Genomic DNA, 18,475 nt, shown 5'->3' with positions numbered 1-18,475 from the left:
TTCGTACTGCAGCTGGTATCCCAGTGATATGTACACTGAACAAACAGCAATCACCCGGTCTAGCAGTATTCGGGCAGCCACAGCCTCGAGAGTGGTGTAGAGAGCCACCTCGGCAGATGGGGTTGTGCGCTGGGCAACTACAGCAACACCACCAGACGCCACAGAGGAGTGCAACCTATCTTGTCTAAACACTTGATAATGGCGGAGTACATTTGACCTAGTTTCTTTAAGATGCGTCTCCTGCAGACAGAAGGCAGCAGGGCGGTGTTCGTCTAATAAAAAAGTGACATCATCATAATTACAAAAAAGCCCACGACAGTTCCACTGTAAAAACAGAGACATGGTTAAAATTAAAACTGGAAATTAAAATTAAAATTATAACTGGCCTTTAGGACACCGCAAGATAACTAAGTGGACACTTGCTTATGATTCATTTCTAAAGGGACTACGATCCCTTTGGGGGCAAAATTCTAGGGAGTTTATTTTTCTTTTTCTTTTCTACGACCTGAAAAGGTACTGATGACTCAGCACCTGAAGGGACCAGGTCGTCGTCAGAGGGTGGCATGCTCTCATCCATCATTTCATCTAGTGACTGCTGGCTTGCGGTCGAGTATGCCTCGTCCAGCTGGCCAGGCTTTCGAGAGCTGGTCGAGGCGGGAGTGGGCAAAGCCCTGCCTCGGCCTGAAGAGCGAGCAGACGACGAGGGTGTCCGCTCCAGCTCCTTAGAGGAGGTGGTCTGCGACGGACCCTCTTTAAGGACTGAGGGTGGTGCGAGAGGCACCACCCCTGATGCCTTTGGAGGGGATACCTCCTTTGGTGCCATGGTGTCCATTGCCTCCTTTAAGAGAGGCGCGGCAGCACCATTCAGGCACTGTGAACCTTTTGGCTCTAACGACAAACGTGGTCGTGGAGCCGACCTTGGGGGGGCAGGGGGTGTCGGTGGGGCTGCCAGGTCTTTGGGACAGACCTGGGTTCCCACCGAGGTTTTCGGTGACACGCCCCCTGTGCGTGTTACCGTAGCGAAGGATCCTTTCTGTAGAAAAGAAAGTCGCTTCCTGGCCTCAGGAAACGAGATGTTTTCTTTTACTTTGAGAGTAATTACTTCCTTTTCTTCTTTCCATTTTTTACAAGAACGGGAGTAAGCCGCGTGTGGTTCGCCGCAGTTGACGCAGTGTGGTGGGTTTGAGCAGTTGTCTGACGGGTGATCGTTCTGACCGCACTTGGCGCACGTGGTCTTGCCCCTGCAGCTCTGGGCACTAAGGCCGAACCTCTGGCAATGGAAACATCTCCTGGGGTTCGGCACATATGGCCGTACTCTACAGTTCAAGTACCCAGCCTTGATTGACTCGGGAACTTTGCTCAACTCGAAAGTCAAAATGACATGTTTTGTTTTGATCTCTTGCCCCTCTCGACGAAGGGAGATTCGCTTTGCAGCGACAACTCCTTGGTCACTGAGGCCATCTACGAGTTCATCTTCTGTACTTTCGAGGAGGTCCTCTTCAGAAATCACACCTTTTACTGTGTTCAATGTACGGTGGGGAGTGACTGTCACTTTATAGTCAGAAACTGAATTTAGTGATAGGAGTGCTGTGCTCTGTTCACTGGTTTTAATCTCAACGAGCAGATCTCCGGATGTCATTTTTTTGGCAGAGAAGTTCTTTCCAACAATGGACTCAAGTGTTTTGGAAACAAGGAATGGTGACAGTTTCGCCAAAAGTTTCTCACTCTCAGAGTGCATCACAAGGAATCTTGGAAATTTTTCTGCAGACCTAGTAGTATTAATCGCATGTACTTCGGTGCGGCCCCTTTTGGGGGGCCGATCAAGAAAGGTTTTTTGTTTAGTACCCATAGAGATGGGAGAGAATTTCGGTGCCCCGGGTGCACCACCCACCACGGAGCCCAACACGGGGGTAGGCAATGTGCCATAACAAATATGGCTTTGCTGACAACATTACACTACCAGTGCTGCCCAGGCACTATAACCTAGTGTGGATCCGGACAAGGGGTCTATCGCCACCCAAGGTTAGCCCTTGCCGCCAAAGGTGAAAAGGAATAAAAGAAGAGCAGAGAAAAGAGAAAGATAAGAGGGGACAGTAGAAGATGTGGCGACTGACTGAATCATCCTGGTCGGGCCAAGCCAGGACACCTGTCTACAGGAAGCAGGGGCCAAAGTGGTGTGTTGCCTCGCCCGGGGGGCCCCGAAGGGTCCAAACCTACCCCGGGCTCAGCTCAACCACCAGGATGCCCTTTTCCCTGGACACGGGCTCGCCACGCACAGCCAGACGTGGGTGGGTCTTAGCCACTTTTACTCAGGGTCTGTGGTGTTGTCAAAGTGGCTGGGGTCCGTGGTGACGCTACTCACCAAGCACCTAGCACCTAAGGTGTAGGCGCCCCCTGCGGAGCTCGGGGTCCGTGGAGACGCCACTCTCCAAACACCTGCTTTCACAGGTGCCCCCTGCGGGGACCGGAGGAGGAGGAGAAGCGTTGTAATAGAGGTTGGGGGGGGGAAAGGAGAGAGCCAATAGTGTGTACGCACTGGGTGCCCGCGACCGGCATGCAACGCGTGCGAACACTTCTCCTCGACCTGCGATTGGTCTGTCGCTGCGGTTGTTTGTTTCCAACGCAGCGGAGGGACGCACGCTCGTGAACGACACGTGCGTGCGTCCCTCCGTCGCTATGGCAACTGAAGCCTTTCGCTTCTTCGAGCAACTCGGCTCTGGCGCAACTGCCATGCGAGTGCCGCTTGATGCTCGCGCCGTCAGCGCCGTTATCTAGTGTCACACAGGGAAGCGCGCTCGCTGCTCCGGTCGTCGGCGTGGCCGGCGGGCTGTGCCAGAAACCGCACTATAACCGGTATTTCCTTTCGCGCGCCTGCATTTTAAGCGGTATGTAATTACATGGAGTTCTATGGGAGACGAACCGGTGGTTTAAAAAAACCGCGTTATACCCGGTCCCGCACTATAAGCGGTTACGTTTTAAGTGGTCTATACTGTACTAAGATGTAAGTGTTCTGCCACAAAGTACAAACACGTGCAAAACATAACTAGATGTGTTTTTTTTTTTTATCACATCTACACGTGGCTATATTCGGGTCATGACTCGAGAGGAAGAACATGTTCACAAATTTGTTCAAGGCCAATTAGACACAAGCAATGTCAAAACAGGCAATTTGGAAAGTGCAAGAAATAGCTAGATTGTACTCGTTCAATGATATATTATTTATAGAAAACTGGAAAGTAACGACAAAAGTAACGTCGTTACTTTCATCGTTACCTCAGAAAAAGTAATAGAACTACAGTTACAAGACACATTTTTAAAAAGTAACTCGTTACAGTTATAAGTTACCAAAAAGTTACGAGGTTACAGTAACGCATTACTAGTAACGCGTTACTACGTAAGACTGCGTGAGACCCAAATACTTTGAAAATGACCCAGTACCAATGAGAGAAGAGATGTGGTTCCCAAAGAAGGGTAAGCAGCATTGCACACTGTGTTTACAAATTAAGCTATAGACAAAAGACATCTCCCCATGATGCTTTGTTTTTTTTCGTATTCCAGATCGAATTCGGGGATTTTAACTTTCCACAATTTTCTTAAAACCGGCTCGGGTACTTGTCAAGGTTCGTCGGCATACGCTGGAAAACCCAGAACCCTGCTCGCATCTTGGTTCACTTTCTGCAACACGGGGGGTGCGCTCACCGATAAAGGAGCCCGACGCCCTGCAGCTGTCCAACCAGGCCATGCTGAGAATCGGGATGCCCTTGGCGATGCAGGAGAGGGCCTTCACGGTCCTCCGGAACTGGCACGAAAACAACACCGGAACTAGTCATACAACTATTATCAAGGTCACCACCAGTGTCTAGAAAGATTAGACACAATGGTCCTCTAGCTCTCAGATCTCAAGAACCCCCCCCCCCCCCCCCCCTTAGCGGTAGAGTGCTAGCGGTGGAGTGCTAGCGGTAGAGTGCTAGCGGTAGAGTGCTAGCGGTAGAGAGCTAGCGGTAGAGAGCTAGCGGTAGAGAGCTAGCGGTAAAGTCCCAATGGCACAGCCCTAGTGGCAGAGTCCTCGTGGTAGAGTCCTCGCGGTAGGGTCCTAGTGGCACAGTCCTAGTGGCATAGTCCTAGCGGTACAATCCTTTGCAAAACTCTTGTGATCAAGCGGTTTAAGGGCTTACAAACATTTGCGGAGAAAGGCAGGTGTTTGGCTTCAACTGACGAACAGAGGCGTGGCACAGGTACAGTGGAATCTTCGAAAAGTGGAACTCCCTAGATCGATTCCTTCCATCTTCAACATTGTTTTCTTGTCTTCTGATAACTGGAACTTATCTGGAACAGCCCTGACTACTTCCTTGAAGCTCTACTTAAGAAATCGTTCTGTATCACTGAAGAGTGCTTACACAATGAAGGCACTTTAGTTTGAAGTGCCACTCACGAGTACTCAAAAAATGAGTAAACAATTAGAAAATAATTCAAAGGCAATATACTGCCTTTCACAGGATCCAAATGAAGACTTAGGTTTCGTAAATGACTAAAAAGCGTTGAAGCATAGACCAGAGCTCCATTGAAGCAGGCAGGACCACTGAGGAGGCATGCAAAAGATAATCAAGTACCTTGTCCGTAACAAGATGCGTGCACATAGAAGGGGAGGCAGCCACGAGTCCACCCAGGCTCTTCACAATCTGCGAGATTTGAGCAAGGTTAGAACATTAAATTCCACGAGAGTTTCCTTTACCTATTGAACATTCTCAGTTGGAGTATACTAGTGCGGGGGTTCTCAGACATTTTAGTCTCGAGGAATTCCCGTTTGCCTTGAATGGAAGCTCAGGAACCCGTCCCAGAGTTGACACTGATGCAACAGAGCAGTGTAGAAGCTCATAGACCTTGTGAGCAATGATGCAAATACCATGCTTACTCGCATGATGAACACATTTTATTTTATTAATGCAAATTTGGGGGTTGCATTCATTACACAGTGTGGCTATGTGCCTTCCCACATTTTGAGCAAATGTCATTTTAGGTGCTCATGTCCCGGTCGATTCAGGCTTGGCACATTGCTCATCCAGTCTAGATATAAACCTGCTTCATGAATTCAAAAAGAAAAGAAACAAATTGAACTAAGAGTAAAAAAAAAAGCGAAGAGTATCCATTATCTGAGTAAATTTGGAGTATATATATTGACAAGATAAAGATATGGGAAAGGATAAATGTCAAGTGGAAAGAAAAAAAGACAGCCTTGTCCAAGAATTTTTGTTGGAAGATAAGATTATAACAGGGAAAGAAGCCAGATATGGTGAATCAGCACTTCACTGATATGGCGGTGATGTGACTGGCCTAGGCCATTTTGGAGCACCTGCGGGAGCAGCCAAAACAGCGTTTTGGATCAGCAAATGTCGCCTTTGACGCAACCAAAACAGTGTTTTGGAGCAGCAAAAGTGGGTTTTGCAGCAGCCAAGACAGTGTTTCGGAGCAGCAAAGGTGGCTTTTGAAGCAGATATTCTTAGAAAAACAAAAATATTTGTTTTAAGTGCTGTACAAAACAAAGGGCACGTTGTGTTGTGTTCTGATGTAATGTGTTGCGATGGAAGTCACTACTTGTGTTTTTACTGCTGAGTCATCCCAGAAGTGTACAGTGCTGTAGGAGTTGCCGAGCAATTCCGAAAAACCGCTTGCCAACCTTTTTACTGGTTCCCGACATGCCAGATTTTCGTCAAACGTAAGCAAATGTAAAACTATAAATTGCAAGTGTCCCGGCTAGTGCCTGTATCATGCAATCACGTCCGCATGCATGTGAGGGTAACTTCGGGAGGCTTGCTGTTGTGCGTGCTTCGTCGCACAAGCAGAGACAACAGCTGTTCGATCGAAACCTAAACCATGCCACTCCACTTCCTCACCAACTGATTACGAAAACTGTATGCAAAATGCTACTGTCGAGCATACAACAAAAAACAGTCCAGTGGCGCGTGCTTGCCAGGTTGGAAAACAAGGTACAAGCTTAACACACAAAAAAGAACTCGAGCGCATCGATGCAAGACTTTGCGGGCCAGGGTCAAAAAGTTCTTGGAGCACTTTGTGCAATGACTGAATTCGAGACAAACAAGCGCACTGTGCAGATTCAGTGTGCAGACATTGCCTTCTTTGTTTTAGCTTACTTCTCTTCACCAACTTTCTTCTGCGGCAAATTTTTCACGCACCGGGGTCCTTGTTGAAAGAAAGCTCACCGAGAGAAACCTAAGTATAGTTTTTCCACGACCACTGCTTTCAGGAGCGAGTGCTTCAGCTCACAAAATAACTCCCGCCGCACAAAACATGTGGTTTCGTTTCACAGCATGACGGCATGGCTGGTACCCAGCACGCTAGCGTCAGAGCGTCTGCACACACCCGCGTCTATCGTTGAAAATATAAAAAAAAAAAAGAAAACGCGAGGCGAGACGATGAGAGCGCGAAACAAAAGACGGCGGGAAAACCATGCAAGACCGGATGGACGATTGATGCAGGGTACACTGTCATCAGGCGGCCGCTTGCACCACGTAACACACGCATGCTTAATTACGGTACTCAGTTTAGTTTCGGTTTTGAAAGGCGACTGAAATTGTTTTTTTGGTGCAGGCTTGGCGCAGATCACCCATTTTTTGGCAAAATGTAGCAGGGTAGCCACTTGGCCCGGTTTGGCACAATTGGCACAGCAATCACATCACTGATAGGGGCAAGTACCCATTATAACACGTACACCAAAGTGGCAAGAACATCTGTATAGAAGGCATTATGGGTCCTATAATGTTGGTCCCGGTGTCACCACCAGAAATTCATGAAATTATAAAAAATTTTAAAAACGACATGGCAGCCGGTGAACATGAAATGAAGCCCCAGCTTATTAAATATAGGGCTCCTTTAATAAGTTTGGTTCTTTCTAACTCAGTAAATACAGTGATGCGATTGGCCTAAGCCATTTTGGAGCACCTTTTGGAGCAACCAAAACAGTGTTTTGGAGCAGCAAATGTGGCCTTTGGAGCAGCCAAGACAGTTTCTTAGAGCAGCAAAAGTGGCTTTTGGAGCAGCCAAAACAGTGTTTCGGAGCAGAAAAACTGAGTTTTGGAGCATATATTCTTAGAAAATTGAATATTCGTTTTAAGTTCTGGACAAACCAAGGGCACTTTGTGTTGTGTCGTGATGCGACGCGTTGGGGCGGAACTCGCTGCTTGTGTTTTTGCTGCTGAGACATCCCACAAGTACACGGTGCTGTAGGCAAAATTGCCAAGCAATTCCGTAAAAAAAAAAAAAATTGCTATCGTTTTACTAATTCTTGACGTGGCAGATTTTTATAAAAAAAGGTAAGCAAACGTAAAACAACGCATTGCTAGCGTCCCGGCTGGTGCCTCTGTTGCAATCATGTTCACATGCACGTAAGGGCAACTTCGGCAGGCTTGCAGTTACACGTGCTTCGTCGCGCGGGTGGAGACAACGGCTGTTCGACCGAAACCGAAACCATGCCACTCCGCGCTCCGTCGCCAACTGCATGGTTCCCAAAATAGTATGCAAAATGTAACTGTCCAGCATACGACAATAAACAGTCCAGCGGTGCGTGCTTGCCAGGCCGGCAGGCGAGGTACAGGCTAAACACACAGAAAAAAAGAACCTGAGCGTATCGATGCAAGACACTGCGAATCAGGGTCAAAAAAGTTCTTGGAGCGCTTCGTGCAACGACTGAACTCGAGACAAACAAACACGCTGTGCGGGTTCAGCGTGCAGACATTGCCTTCTTTGCTTTAGCTCACTTCTCTTCACCAACTTTCTTTCGCGGCAGATTTTTCATGTACCGGGGTCCCTCTCGAAAGAAAGCCCACCAGGAAAAACCTAAGTAATCAAAACTTCGCCAAGCAGTCATTGAGTTAAGAGGGATTTTTATAGCAGCGTATGATTTAAACAAGAGCAGGAATGTCGATGCGTTTCAGTTTAGAAAGCGCCATATCTGCAGCGACGTGGGGACGGCAACACACGACGTCGCGCTAGCACTTCAGCCCAAAAAGTAACTCCCGCCGCGCAAAAACGTGGTTTTGTTTCACAGCATGACGGCATGTTTGGCACCCGATACACTAACGTCCGAGAGTCCGCACACGCCCGCGTATACCGCTAAAAAAAATAAAATAAAAAAAAAATAAATAAATAAAACGCGAGACGAGATTCCTGAGACGACGAGTGCACGAAACGCGAGACTTCGGGAAAAATCATGCAAGGCCAAATAGACGATTGATACAGGGTACTTTGTGTCGGGTGGCGTCTTGTGCGACCTAGCTTACGCATACTCAATTACGGTTCTCAGTTTAGTTTCGTTTCTGAAAGGCGACCAAAATTGCTTCTTTGGCGCAGGCTTGGCGCAGATTAGCCGTATTTCGGTGAAATGTAGCAGGATGTAGCAAGGTTAGCCCATTGGTGCAGTTTGGCGCAATTGGCGCAGCAATCACATCACTGTAAATAAAATGGAAATTTTTCAAAATAAACATAAAATAGCCTGAGTTCATCCTGTGTATAAAGGAGGGGGTGAAAAAAAAAAAAGAACAATTACCGTAAAATACCGGACAAGCGCCCACTCAAACTTTACACATAATCGCAAAAAAAATGGGGGATGGGCACTTGCCCGGTCATCAATTTTACATATAAATGTACTGTGCATATTTTTTCATACCTTAGAAATTTGGATATGGGTGCTTAATGTGGAATGGGTGGATGCGCGGTATTCTACGGTATAGGCCGATTTCTGTTTTACCGGTATTTTGTGAAATTTTTGAAATTATTATAAAGCATAAAAAGGCTGGAATGTATTTTCAATAAATACAGTCATAATGTCTTCTCAATATGGCTTTCAAAAACCAAAGTCTATGGAGCAAGCTCTTCTAGACATTAAAGACAAATAACTGCAAACACTGAAAGTAAATTATTCTCGGGATTTTTTCGGATTTGAAAAAAAACATTTGATACTGTGCAACACGAAATATTACAGAAACTTGATAAATCCGGCATATGCAGAATCGCACAAAAATGAGTAAGAAGGTATTTTACCAAACGGTATTAGTATGCAACTATCAATCAAATAGCTTCTTCATGCTTAAAGGGACCATGAAATGATTTTAAAATCGAGTTTCATCCACCGCACGTCGTAAAAGGTGTGAAAAGAAACACAAAAACACAAAAATAGGGAGCCAAAAAAAATTATTTGCTATAGAACTTTTAAAAGAAAACTGGACTCTTTTGCGCCTTCCTTCCTTCGCCTGTTCACTACGATGCATCCGCGGAAATGGAGCACGTCAGCCAAATCCAGGTCGCCTATTGGGTAAGAGCCTACCTCACCAGCACCGCGATCGTAAACAATAAATAGCCGGCGAATGTTTCCTAAAAGTTTTGTTAAATAATATTCAGATCCACATTTTGTAGCATAATTAGAGATGTGTGGCGAAAATTGCCAAATTTGATAATGCTGAGAGCCAAGCGCCATCTATCGTGTGGTAAACGAAGCAACTACTGCGCGTGCGCAGTAGGGCAGGGCCGACAGTTACTTGGGTGGCGGCGACCGACGAGCGTTTATTTTCTTTGTTTTCCTTCCTCTCAAAACTCTGACTGACTGAATGTTTATTTTTCTATGTGTTCTTCCCGCGCGTGCCGACTTCAAGCAGCAAGAAAACAGTACTTAAAACAGACCACGACGAACAAGAACGCTGGATCCATTGACTCCGACGAAGCGAGCTGCTCAGAATATAGGCCTAGCAGGCATTCCGACTCGGCGATGCGTTGCTTCGTCGCAAGACCGTCTGCCTACGACCGGCTGGCGTGCTAAATGGAATATGCCCGCGCGACCCTTGTGGACCCTTCCCGTATTATAGTTTGATCGCTGACCTCAATTCTAGATTAAGAGGTGAGGTCAATCTCTTCCCCTTGTTTTCCGAGGCAGTGTTGACGAACACTCGTCGAAAAGGACTCTCGTCGATTCTATCTTCTTGTTTTGTGTGATATAGAGCTGAAATAAACGCCGTATGGATTACCTTGGTAACACGGTATGTACACATTGTTATTGGTATGCCATTTTTATTCTGACAGACTGCACGTCACTGTCGAGCTATAACAGTTCGTGGGAGGTATACGTACAACCCCGGTCCAACCTTTCTTTGCCGAGTGTCGCGTCAGTATCGAGTTGCAATCGTAAAAGAACGGTCCCGAAGCGCTTACCAACAGCGCGAATACAAGACTTCCATCAAGCGCGCGCGTCCGCTCCGAGTGTAAACAGGTATTTACGTGGCTCTTGCTGACACTCGTAGTTCAAACGTATCTTTTTTTAACGTCGGCTCGCTCCTGCATCTCCAAGGCCGCGAAAAACGCCATCTACGTCGCTTTGATAACGACTGACACGGGCCGGCCCTTCTGCCAACAATGACAAGGTGGTTGACTTGTGGAGTCCTCACCGGAAGACTCGCTGCACTTCCCAACAGGCATACCGGCGTATGGGACTAGTCCCATGCTGTCGCTGTGGCGCGACATCTCATTGAATTTCGCTCAGCTGCGATGCGGCGATGAGAGGCGCCGATTCAGGCAATACGTCGGTAACATCAGCGCAGTAAAACCTACCGGCGCACCCCAACTCGTTGCCGCTAACACTCCCATTCTCCTACTGCCGAGAGAACTTCCGGTTCCGGAAACAGTCTACGTCACGGCTTCTTTTGCGGTCAGTTGGAGAGAATGAAAAAGTCGATATTTCAATAATTTTTTGTGTAAAAGTTAATAAACCGAGACGAAAACGGATGCCTGTTCGGCATTCAGTGAACATTGACAGTTTAATCTAAAAGTTATCTGGAAAAAGTAAAATGGTCATTTCATGGTCCTGGTGTTCCCCAGGGATCAATCCTGGGCCCCTTATTGTTTTCAATATATATAAATGATCAGACCAGAATATCAGACTCCCAGGATGTAATCATGTGCGCTGATGATTCCAACATATTCTTTAGTGGCAACACAAAACAAAATATTGAACTAGCGGCAAACTCTTATCTCTTAAAGGGATGCTTCAACAAAATTTGAAATATTCCCGTCGTGTTCAAAAATAGGTTGAATATGATCCACAATATCCGTAAATGACAAACGCACGTTTGTATTTTGAGCCTGGTGGCTGTATTTTTCATTATAAACGGCCCACTCAGGCAAGCGCTCGTAGAAGGCCCAGCGGAGACCACGTGACATCCAACGCAATCGTGACGTAGGTCGTCTCAGGACGAGCAAAGCTACGGCGAAGCTGACGTCGAGGGGATGGCCTCGACGTGACATCCACGATGTACAGCAGTGACATCCACGATGCACACCCCGACGGCTATGAGAATTAACCATGTCGCATGTCCGTCCTCAGGTAAGTGACGGCACCATTCCACCCGCATTGCGTGACCTTGCTACAGCTATTGCTTTCGCTTCTTTGCACATTGGGCGAAAAATACAATTCTGTTTTTCTTTTCTTTTGCAAATTTTTTTTGCAGAGCAGCTCAGGTCCTGCAGTGACTGCCATACAAATATGAGGCCCTTGATGCTTATGGGAGAAGCGTGTGTTAAAGGGACCATGAAACAATATTTGGTTAAAATCTTTCTAAACACACAATGCACAGTGGGACACAAGAGATCTAGCATGCTGGGAAAGGAACCAGAAATGTGACTTCTGTTTCAGACCTACGAAGTGAGAGCGAAGTGTGTTTTTGTTTCTCTTCAGAAATGGCTGGCACCCTCTCGTAACGTGCACCCAGTACCTAAGAGCGCCGACGCATCACAACAAAAAACGGCTCAAGGACGTGGCACGAGCATGCATGATCGGTTGGCTCGCACCGGGTAACCAATCACTCCACTGGCAAATATTTGGGCTTGCGTACCTGGCTAATTAGTGTGGCGACAGAAATCGCCAAATTTTTTTGATGTCTGGAGCAGAGCATAAACTCTGACCTGCCAACCAGGCATGTGACTACGTTTAAGACTAGTGGCCCGAAACAGACAAAGAACACCCGACAGCTTATCCTGAGTGCAACTTGAGGAGGTTGGCGCTTCTCAATTCTAAATCCGTTGGCATTTATTGTTCTGGTGCATTCAGTAGTCTTTCATTTGAGCAGTTGTGGTTTGGTTTGGACTGGACTGATTTTGTGAAGCCGCACCGCACTGCGCGGTTCCTATCTTTTGCTTCGTTTGTTCGCTCGTTATGCCCCATGTTGTTATGCTCTTTCCCTCTTAAAAGAGTGAAAGAGTCTTCAGGCATGCTTATCATGATACGCTGCGGGAGCGGGAGGAAGCTGTGGTGACTGTATCCGAAACTGTCGATGCCTCGGGGAACAGACTGGCTTTCCGAATACAGCAGTGTGCAGACCGTTGGGAGGCTGGAATTCCCATCCTTCGCTGAGTCAAAACCCCAGAGCTAAATGCAGACTTCTTTCGTCGAGAATCAGCCTAGCGACAACAGCAATTTCGGCATCATTTTCTTTCTTTTTCTTGTGTTTTTGGTACCAATTAGTGCGAGAGCCTGAAAATGAATGCGTGTATGTCGTGTGATGGAACATCGGCGATTAAACCCAAAAATCATATAGCAAAACCAAAAAAAAGTTTCACGGTTGCTTGTTAGACACTGACCACCCAGCTGTCTTTCCTCACATGCCTATGAACTTCTTTTCACAGGTTCATGTGTGGCTTGAAGCACAAATCATTATGGAATATTTGTATAGCATCACCCTGCATGAAACACACACGCAACAAAGTGGAGACGAGCACCGGTAAAAAGACGACAGGCCGGAACGAATCGCCAAGGAACATACCTAAGAACTGTTTACATTGACGAGGTCAAATTTGGGAGTTCTACAAGCCAAATCAAGAAAGTGACATCCCGGCGGAGAACTGGGGATCAATTTCGACCACCTATGGCTCTTTTCACCAGGGGTGGAACTCATGAAATGTACTTGGGAGCAGCCACGGGAGCAGCTGAAACAGTTGTTTTGGAGCAGCTTGGGAGCAGCTAAAACTACATTCTGGAGCAGGCTAGGAGCAGCTCAAATCAGTTTTTATTGCAGACTTCAGGTTCTGTCTTAGACAATCACAGGAGCAATTTCAATTATGCTTTGCAGCGCAGATTAACATGAGTGGTTAGGGATCTAGGTGGAAGGCATAACAGTGTAAAAAATTCGAAAACTCGAAACTTTGTGAGTCTTAATGAGAACCAAAAAGCAAGTACCATGTTTCTGAAGATATATATATATAGTGTCCTTAGTATTTTCTGAGTGGCTTTCAGCTGCTCAAAATGCAAACCAGCACTGCCTATCGCACAACCCACACGTGTTCGACATAGTAATTCTATATGTGTGAACCATGTGACGTGTTTAAGCAACAAACGAGTAGTTGCGCGGAGGAACAGTGCAACCAATTTCAAGTTTATCCTATTGTGCAACTCAATATCCAGACGGCAGACTACGATTAACGGAGTTATCGTATTTGAGGCGATAAGCAGGAGCAAGGTTAAAGTACGCCGAGCAGATCTATCGCTCGCGTGAGAGCTGCTGGTCGACAAGGTTTCGGATCGGACCGCGTTTCAGTTCTAGAAAATCACGATTTATCTTGCGGGAATGTGGTTCTAACTTCTAACGATGAAGTACTAAACGCATATTTTGCTCATTTGTTTTCAACTGGCTGACGTGCGGATCCCGGGCCTCAGAGCCTCAGACAATCTGACGCTTTACTACTCGACCCCGCTTATGGTTGAAGAATAACGATCCAGTCGCAGGTGGTGTAGCGCTTAGAATGCAACCCCAAAGTTTCTTTTTTTTTTTGTGTGTGTGTGTGTGCGCGCTTCCGATTCGGGATACACAGGGAGAATAAACAGAACAAAGGATTGCAAGGCCGACCAAGCTAAACGCGCTCATTGTTGCCAATCGAGTCGATAGAAACCGAAACCAAGACAAAATACAATTTTTTTTTGCGCACGTTTTGAGATTTGGAGCATAATGGCGCGAGGTACTGGCTTTGGCGCAGTTTCCGCAACATGGCGCAGGATGGCGCAGACAAATGCCTCTGGCGCAAAATGGCGCAAATGGCGCAGCCGTTCCACCCCTGTTCACATGCAACCGAAAACCACACAACTTCTTTGCAATAACCCTCCGTCGTATTGCAGGCAACTGTGCTGCAATTGAAACCCGCCAAAATAGGGATTCGTAGGCCCGCGCTTTGCCTCGGAGAAACCATACAGCTGACATTTATATAAACTGGAGCAAACTCTCGAGCGACTCTTCCAACTCTGAAATTCAACGCAACTCCAGATTTGTGCCTAAGCATGAAACCAACGCCCAAAACGAAAGCAAGGGACTTGCCTCTTCACCGGTCGTGTCGGCAAGTCCCGTGAACATCACCCTGGGCTTCAGACTAGAGCTCCTTCTGCCCTTGGAAGCTGGCGCCACTCCAACGTCCGCCTTGGGAGACGACACGTTTGTGGCTGCAGCCCTTCCTCCTCGTCCCTTTTTGCGGGCGGGAGGGGAGGGGTCCTGGGCGAGACCTTCCCTCTTTCTGCCCCTGCTCGTGCTGGGTTCCTTCAAAGCGGGGACATTGGAAAAAAATATCGTAAGACTTGCTTTGGGGAATATAATTACGAGGGTAAATCAGAAGATAAAATTTTACAGGACGAACTGATCCTCTTAGCCCTCATGAGAAACACACATATGATTTACGAGTATGTACCGTACACCAAATATGAAATCTTGCACTTAATTTAAATTTAATTTTTGCCTTTTATCTAAATAGGGCTTAATCTATTTGACTTTCCCCACAAAATATGTCTACTAACTGCTTTTGTAAATTAATTTCTATAATTTAATATGAAAGAACACCTTTAATGGGACACTTGGCAATCTATTGCAGTCAAATGATATGAAGTATTGTGTGCTTCCTAAGCTTCCTCACAACCTATCACTACCGAGGAGTGGAGGAAGTAGTGCTCCTGTTTTACAGCCTACCCAAAAAATAAAAAAAAATTAAAGTACCCAGCCGTTTTTGTTACTCCCTGTCAACAATAATGTTCCCATTCTAAAAAAACCTGCCAAAGCATGAGAATATCTAGAAAGACCAAAGCTTGCATATGGTGTGACCATGACGAGTACCAGTGACAGAGCAAAATTGCAGCTGGTACGAAACTTTATTATATCACCAGTGCAACTAAATGGCATGTTTGTCACAACACAAAAAATACAAAAAACATTGAATTATGAACTTTCATGCCCTCTCGATAGTAACTCGTTATCTCAGTCACTTAGCTCTGCAAGTTTCTCGGTGGCCAACTAAAAAGGAAGTGTTCCAAAACAAGTTACACATCTGACTACCAAATGACACGTGTCAACCTCTGTGTGTGCTGAACCTGCAGCAGCCGATAAATAAATTTTTTTCGTGGCTGACCTTTACAGCCACAAACACCGGCAAAATTTGCTTTAAAATTAGGCACAAAACATCTACCGTAGTCAAAAGCAAATTCTACAAGAGAACTCACCTGGGAAGCAGCCTCCACCTTCACCGCAGCATTCTTGGCTAGTCTTCCCGGCCGCCGTTTTGGAGGTGGTGCCACCTCCTCCACTCCTTCCGCTTCCTCATTGTTCGACGATGGCTTCTTTTCAACATCCACCAAAGCCACTTTACGCCGTCCTCCCCTGAGGACAGGCTTCGGCAATTCTACCGACTCAACCTCCTTGATTCGGCGTCCACGAGTCGTGGAGGCCTCTTCCACTGCCTTCTTAGTAAGAAGACCTTCCACCGGCGCCGCCGGCGTCTCCCTTGCCGTCTGCTTACTTCGTGATGAATATCCAAAGCCAACAACTTCCTCCATAGGCACCATCACCACCCTAGGATTGCAATCCGTGAAAAGTGCTGTTGGCTCGCACGAGTCCAGCCGTTTTTCCAGACCTTTCTTTCGACCCCGTGAGTTGGCTTGTTTTTCTCCGGGTTCTTCGCAGTGGGAAGGCAGTGGAGCTTCCTTCTGTTTTCTCCGGGTGACCTGCGACAATTGGGAGCCTTGCAACTGGTTCAGCGGATGTTGCGGCACCGTCCGCTTCGACCGCGAAGAGCAAGAATGCCTCTCGTTCTTCTCGGCGGTGCTTGCCTCCTGGGACTCCTCTGTGCCGGCATCGGTGGCGTCAGAGTCTAACGCACGGGTATCTCGGATCTCCTTCCCGGTTTTGCGCTTTCCCCGATTACTTTGGGAAGATTGGGAGTCCCGAAACTCCCCGAACAGAGCTTGCTCCACTGGCGGCGCCGTTGTTTCCTTTGACAGCGAAGAGCGAGGATCTCTCTTCTCGTCGACAGCGCTTGCCTCGTCCGATTCTTCTCTGCCGGCATCTGCGACATCCAGAAAAAGAGCATTTGCAGCCTTTTGTGTTCTTTTATCTCCTTGTGAACTTTGAGAAGATTGGGAACCTTGAGATCCCCTCGATGCAGCTTCTGGCACCGTTCTTCCCTTTAAACGAGCGGAGCGCGGTTCTCTCTTGTCCTTGTCAACAGCACTTGCCTCGTTGAATCCTTCCGAGACGTTTCTGACGACATCCGAAACGGGGGTATCCACAACCTTTTGTGCTCTTCCTCGTCCTCGACAGCTTCGAGTAGGTTGGGAGTCTCGAGACTCGCCTGAGGCTGCCTCCTTCACTTGCAAGACAATTCCTCCAGGCAGTGACGAGCTGGGTCGCCCGTCTTTGCCACGAATGGTACCCTTCTGATCCTCAACTTCCTTGGTCGCAGATCCGGCAACGTTGGGTTCTGGAATAGTTACGTCGGGGACCTCCGAGACTGCCTTAGTTTTCCTGCGCTTTCCCTGGGGAACTTTGTGTGATGCAAGCGAAGATTGAGTCCCTTCCACGTCACCCGAAGCTGCCCTTTTCGACTGCAACCGCCGCGAGGACTTTTCTTTATCGTCGATGGCATCCCCTAGTTCTTTTTCACCCGCTTCACGGACTGCGGATAAATCGTTGGACTCTGAAACAATGATGTCCAGCACCTGTTTCCGTGTTCGTCGCCTGGCCGGAAGTGCTTCCTTAATGGGTGTACAAGGCTGCTTGTCTTGTACCGTGCTCGTGGTCGCCAATGGCGCAGATTTCACGGTGTTCCGAGATAATCTCGACGCGGCGACGACTTGCTTTGCAGCGCTTACCTTCTTCGTCTGCGAGTCGTCCTGGAACTCGTCCCCACTGCCTCCAGCGTCTTCCGCCGATTCAAGTTTGACCTTGCGATTGGGCTTATTCGCAAGTCCGGACGGCACGAAAGGAGTGCTCTTTCTTGTGGCCCATTTGGGACGAGTCGATTCTGCTGGAATCAAGGCATCGAGATCTTGAGTTTCATCAGAGTCTGGCACACAGCCAGCATCTTCCAAGAGCGGTTCTGAGACTGCTAAGTCCTGAGGCCCTTCACGTTCCAAGTCCTGGCTCATGGCTCTTTGCATTGAATGACCAGCCTTTGCATCCATCACTTGCACAACTGCAGCCTCCAAAGAGTTCTTTGATCTGTCAGGACCTGTGTCCGATCGACTTGAAGCCTCGCTCATCTTCCCGCTAAAGCCTAGAGTGCTTCCAATGGTTTTTGGGTGAACCTCTTTTGGATCTAAATCGGCAACAACCATGCTCACATTTGACGCTTTTGCCTTCTGCTGCGGAGGCTTCTTCCGCTCATCCATGTCAGTGGCAGCCGCTTCATCCACTTCGTCGGCAGCTCTGCAATCGTCACCGGCTCCAACCATGAGTTGAGAGAAGGTGGGGAATGCCTGCGAGAGGCAACTATCTATGGTGCCGCTCGTGTAAGGAGTGCTTTGAAACTGACTGTCCCATATTCCTCTTGAGAACGGCTGGTAAGTCTTCTTGCCCTCAACTGCAGGGTTGGCAGCACTGAAACTTTCAGGCGCTGCACTTACCAATGGTTGGAGTTGCAATTCCTCTGTTGGTTGAGGCAACGAAGGGAGCTTTTGGCCTTCATTGCTTTCATCCATCTGCTCCTTGGTGCTTTTTCGACCACGTTTCTGTGGTTTAGATGTCCTGCCTTCCACGTTTGACTGCTCTTTAGACGCGGGTGGCGCTTCCTTCTTGTTGGCCTCTTGGGACGCTAAGTCCTCTCTGAAATTTCCCGAAGCTCCCGTTCTCTTCTCGATGGAAAGAAACTCCTTCATCCTGGCTCCGGCATTTGATCTTCGGCTCCTGGTTGGAGGTTGCACCACGTCCAAGTTTAAGGTCACTTCTTTGGTCGTCTCGGTCTTCTTGAACAAAACTTTCTTCTCACTGCCCTTTTTGGTCATCTTTGAAACTTTGTCGGCAGCCTCACTGTCTGCGTTTTTCGTTCTGCTTGGAGACTTTGGAAGTTTAAAAGGCAGTGGAGTTGCCTCAGTTTGATTTTCGTGCTCCAGGTTGGACTCTAACACATCTTCAGTCGCTTCCAAAGAAGGCACTTTCGGTTCCTGTTCCGATTC

The 18,475-nt window shown here is 47.5% G+C and overlaps 1 protein-coding gene across 1 annotated transcript in view; it reads right to left on the bottom strand.

Moving 5' to 3' along the window:
* The window catches only part of LOC8038371 (mediator of DNA damage checkpoint protein 1), a 434,922-nt gene that overhangs the window by 9,905 nt on the left and 406,542 nt on the right, over nucleotides 1-18,475 (bottom strand). The window contains exons 7-9 of the mRNA XM_042286646.1: nucleotides 14,361-14,576; nucleotides 4,611-4,679; nucleotides 3,700-3,799 (exon numbers count right to left, since the gene is read on the bottom strand). Coding sequence (XP_042142580.1) covers nucleotides 3,700-3,799; nucleotides 4,611-4,679; nucleotides 14,361-14,576 — 385 coding nt within the window. The remainder of the gene's footprint in view (nucleotides 1-3,699; nucleotides 3,800-4,610; nucleotides 4,680-14,360; nucleotides 14,577-18,475) is intronic.

The sequence above is a fragment of the Ixodes scapularis genome, unplaced genomic scaffold (assembly GCF_016920785.2).
Source record: "Ixodes scapularis isolate PalLabHiFi unplaced genomic scaffold, ASM1692078v2 PGA_scaffold8__174_contigs__length_109621045, whole genome shotgun sequence".
Taxonomy (NCBI): domain Eukaryota; kingdom Metazoa; phylum Arthropoda; class Arachnida; order Ixodida; family Ixodidae; genus Ixodes; species Ixodes scapularis.
Note: the sequence above shows the minus strand (reverse complement) of the source record. Positions and strands in the feature narration are given on the sequence as shown.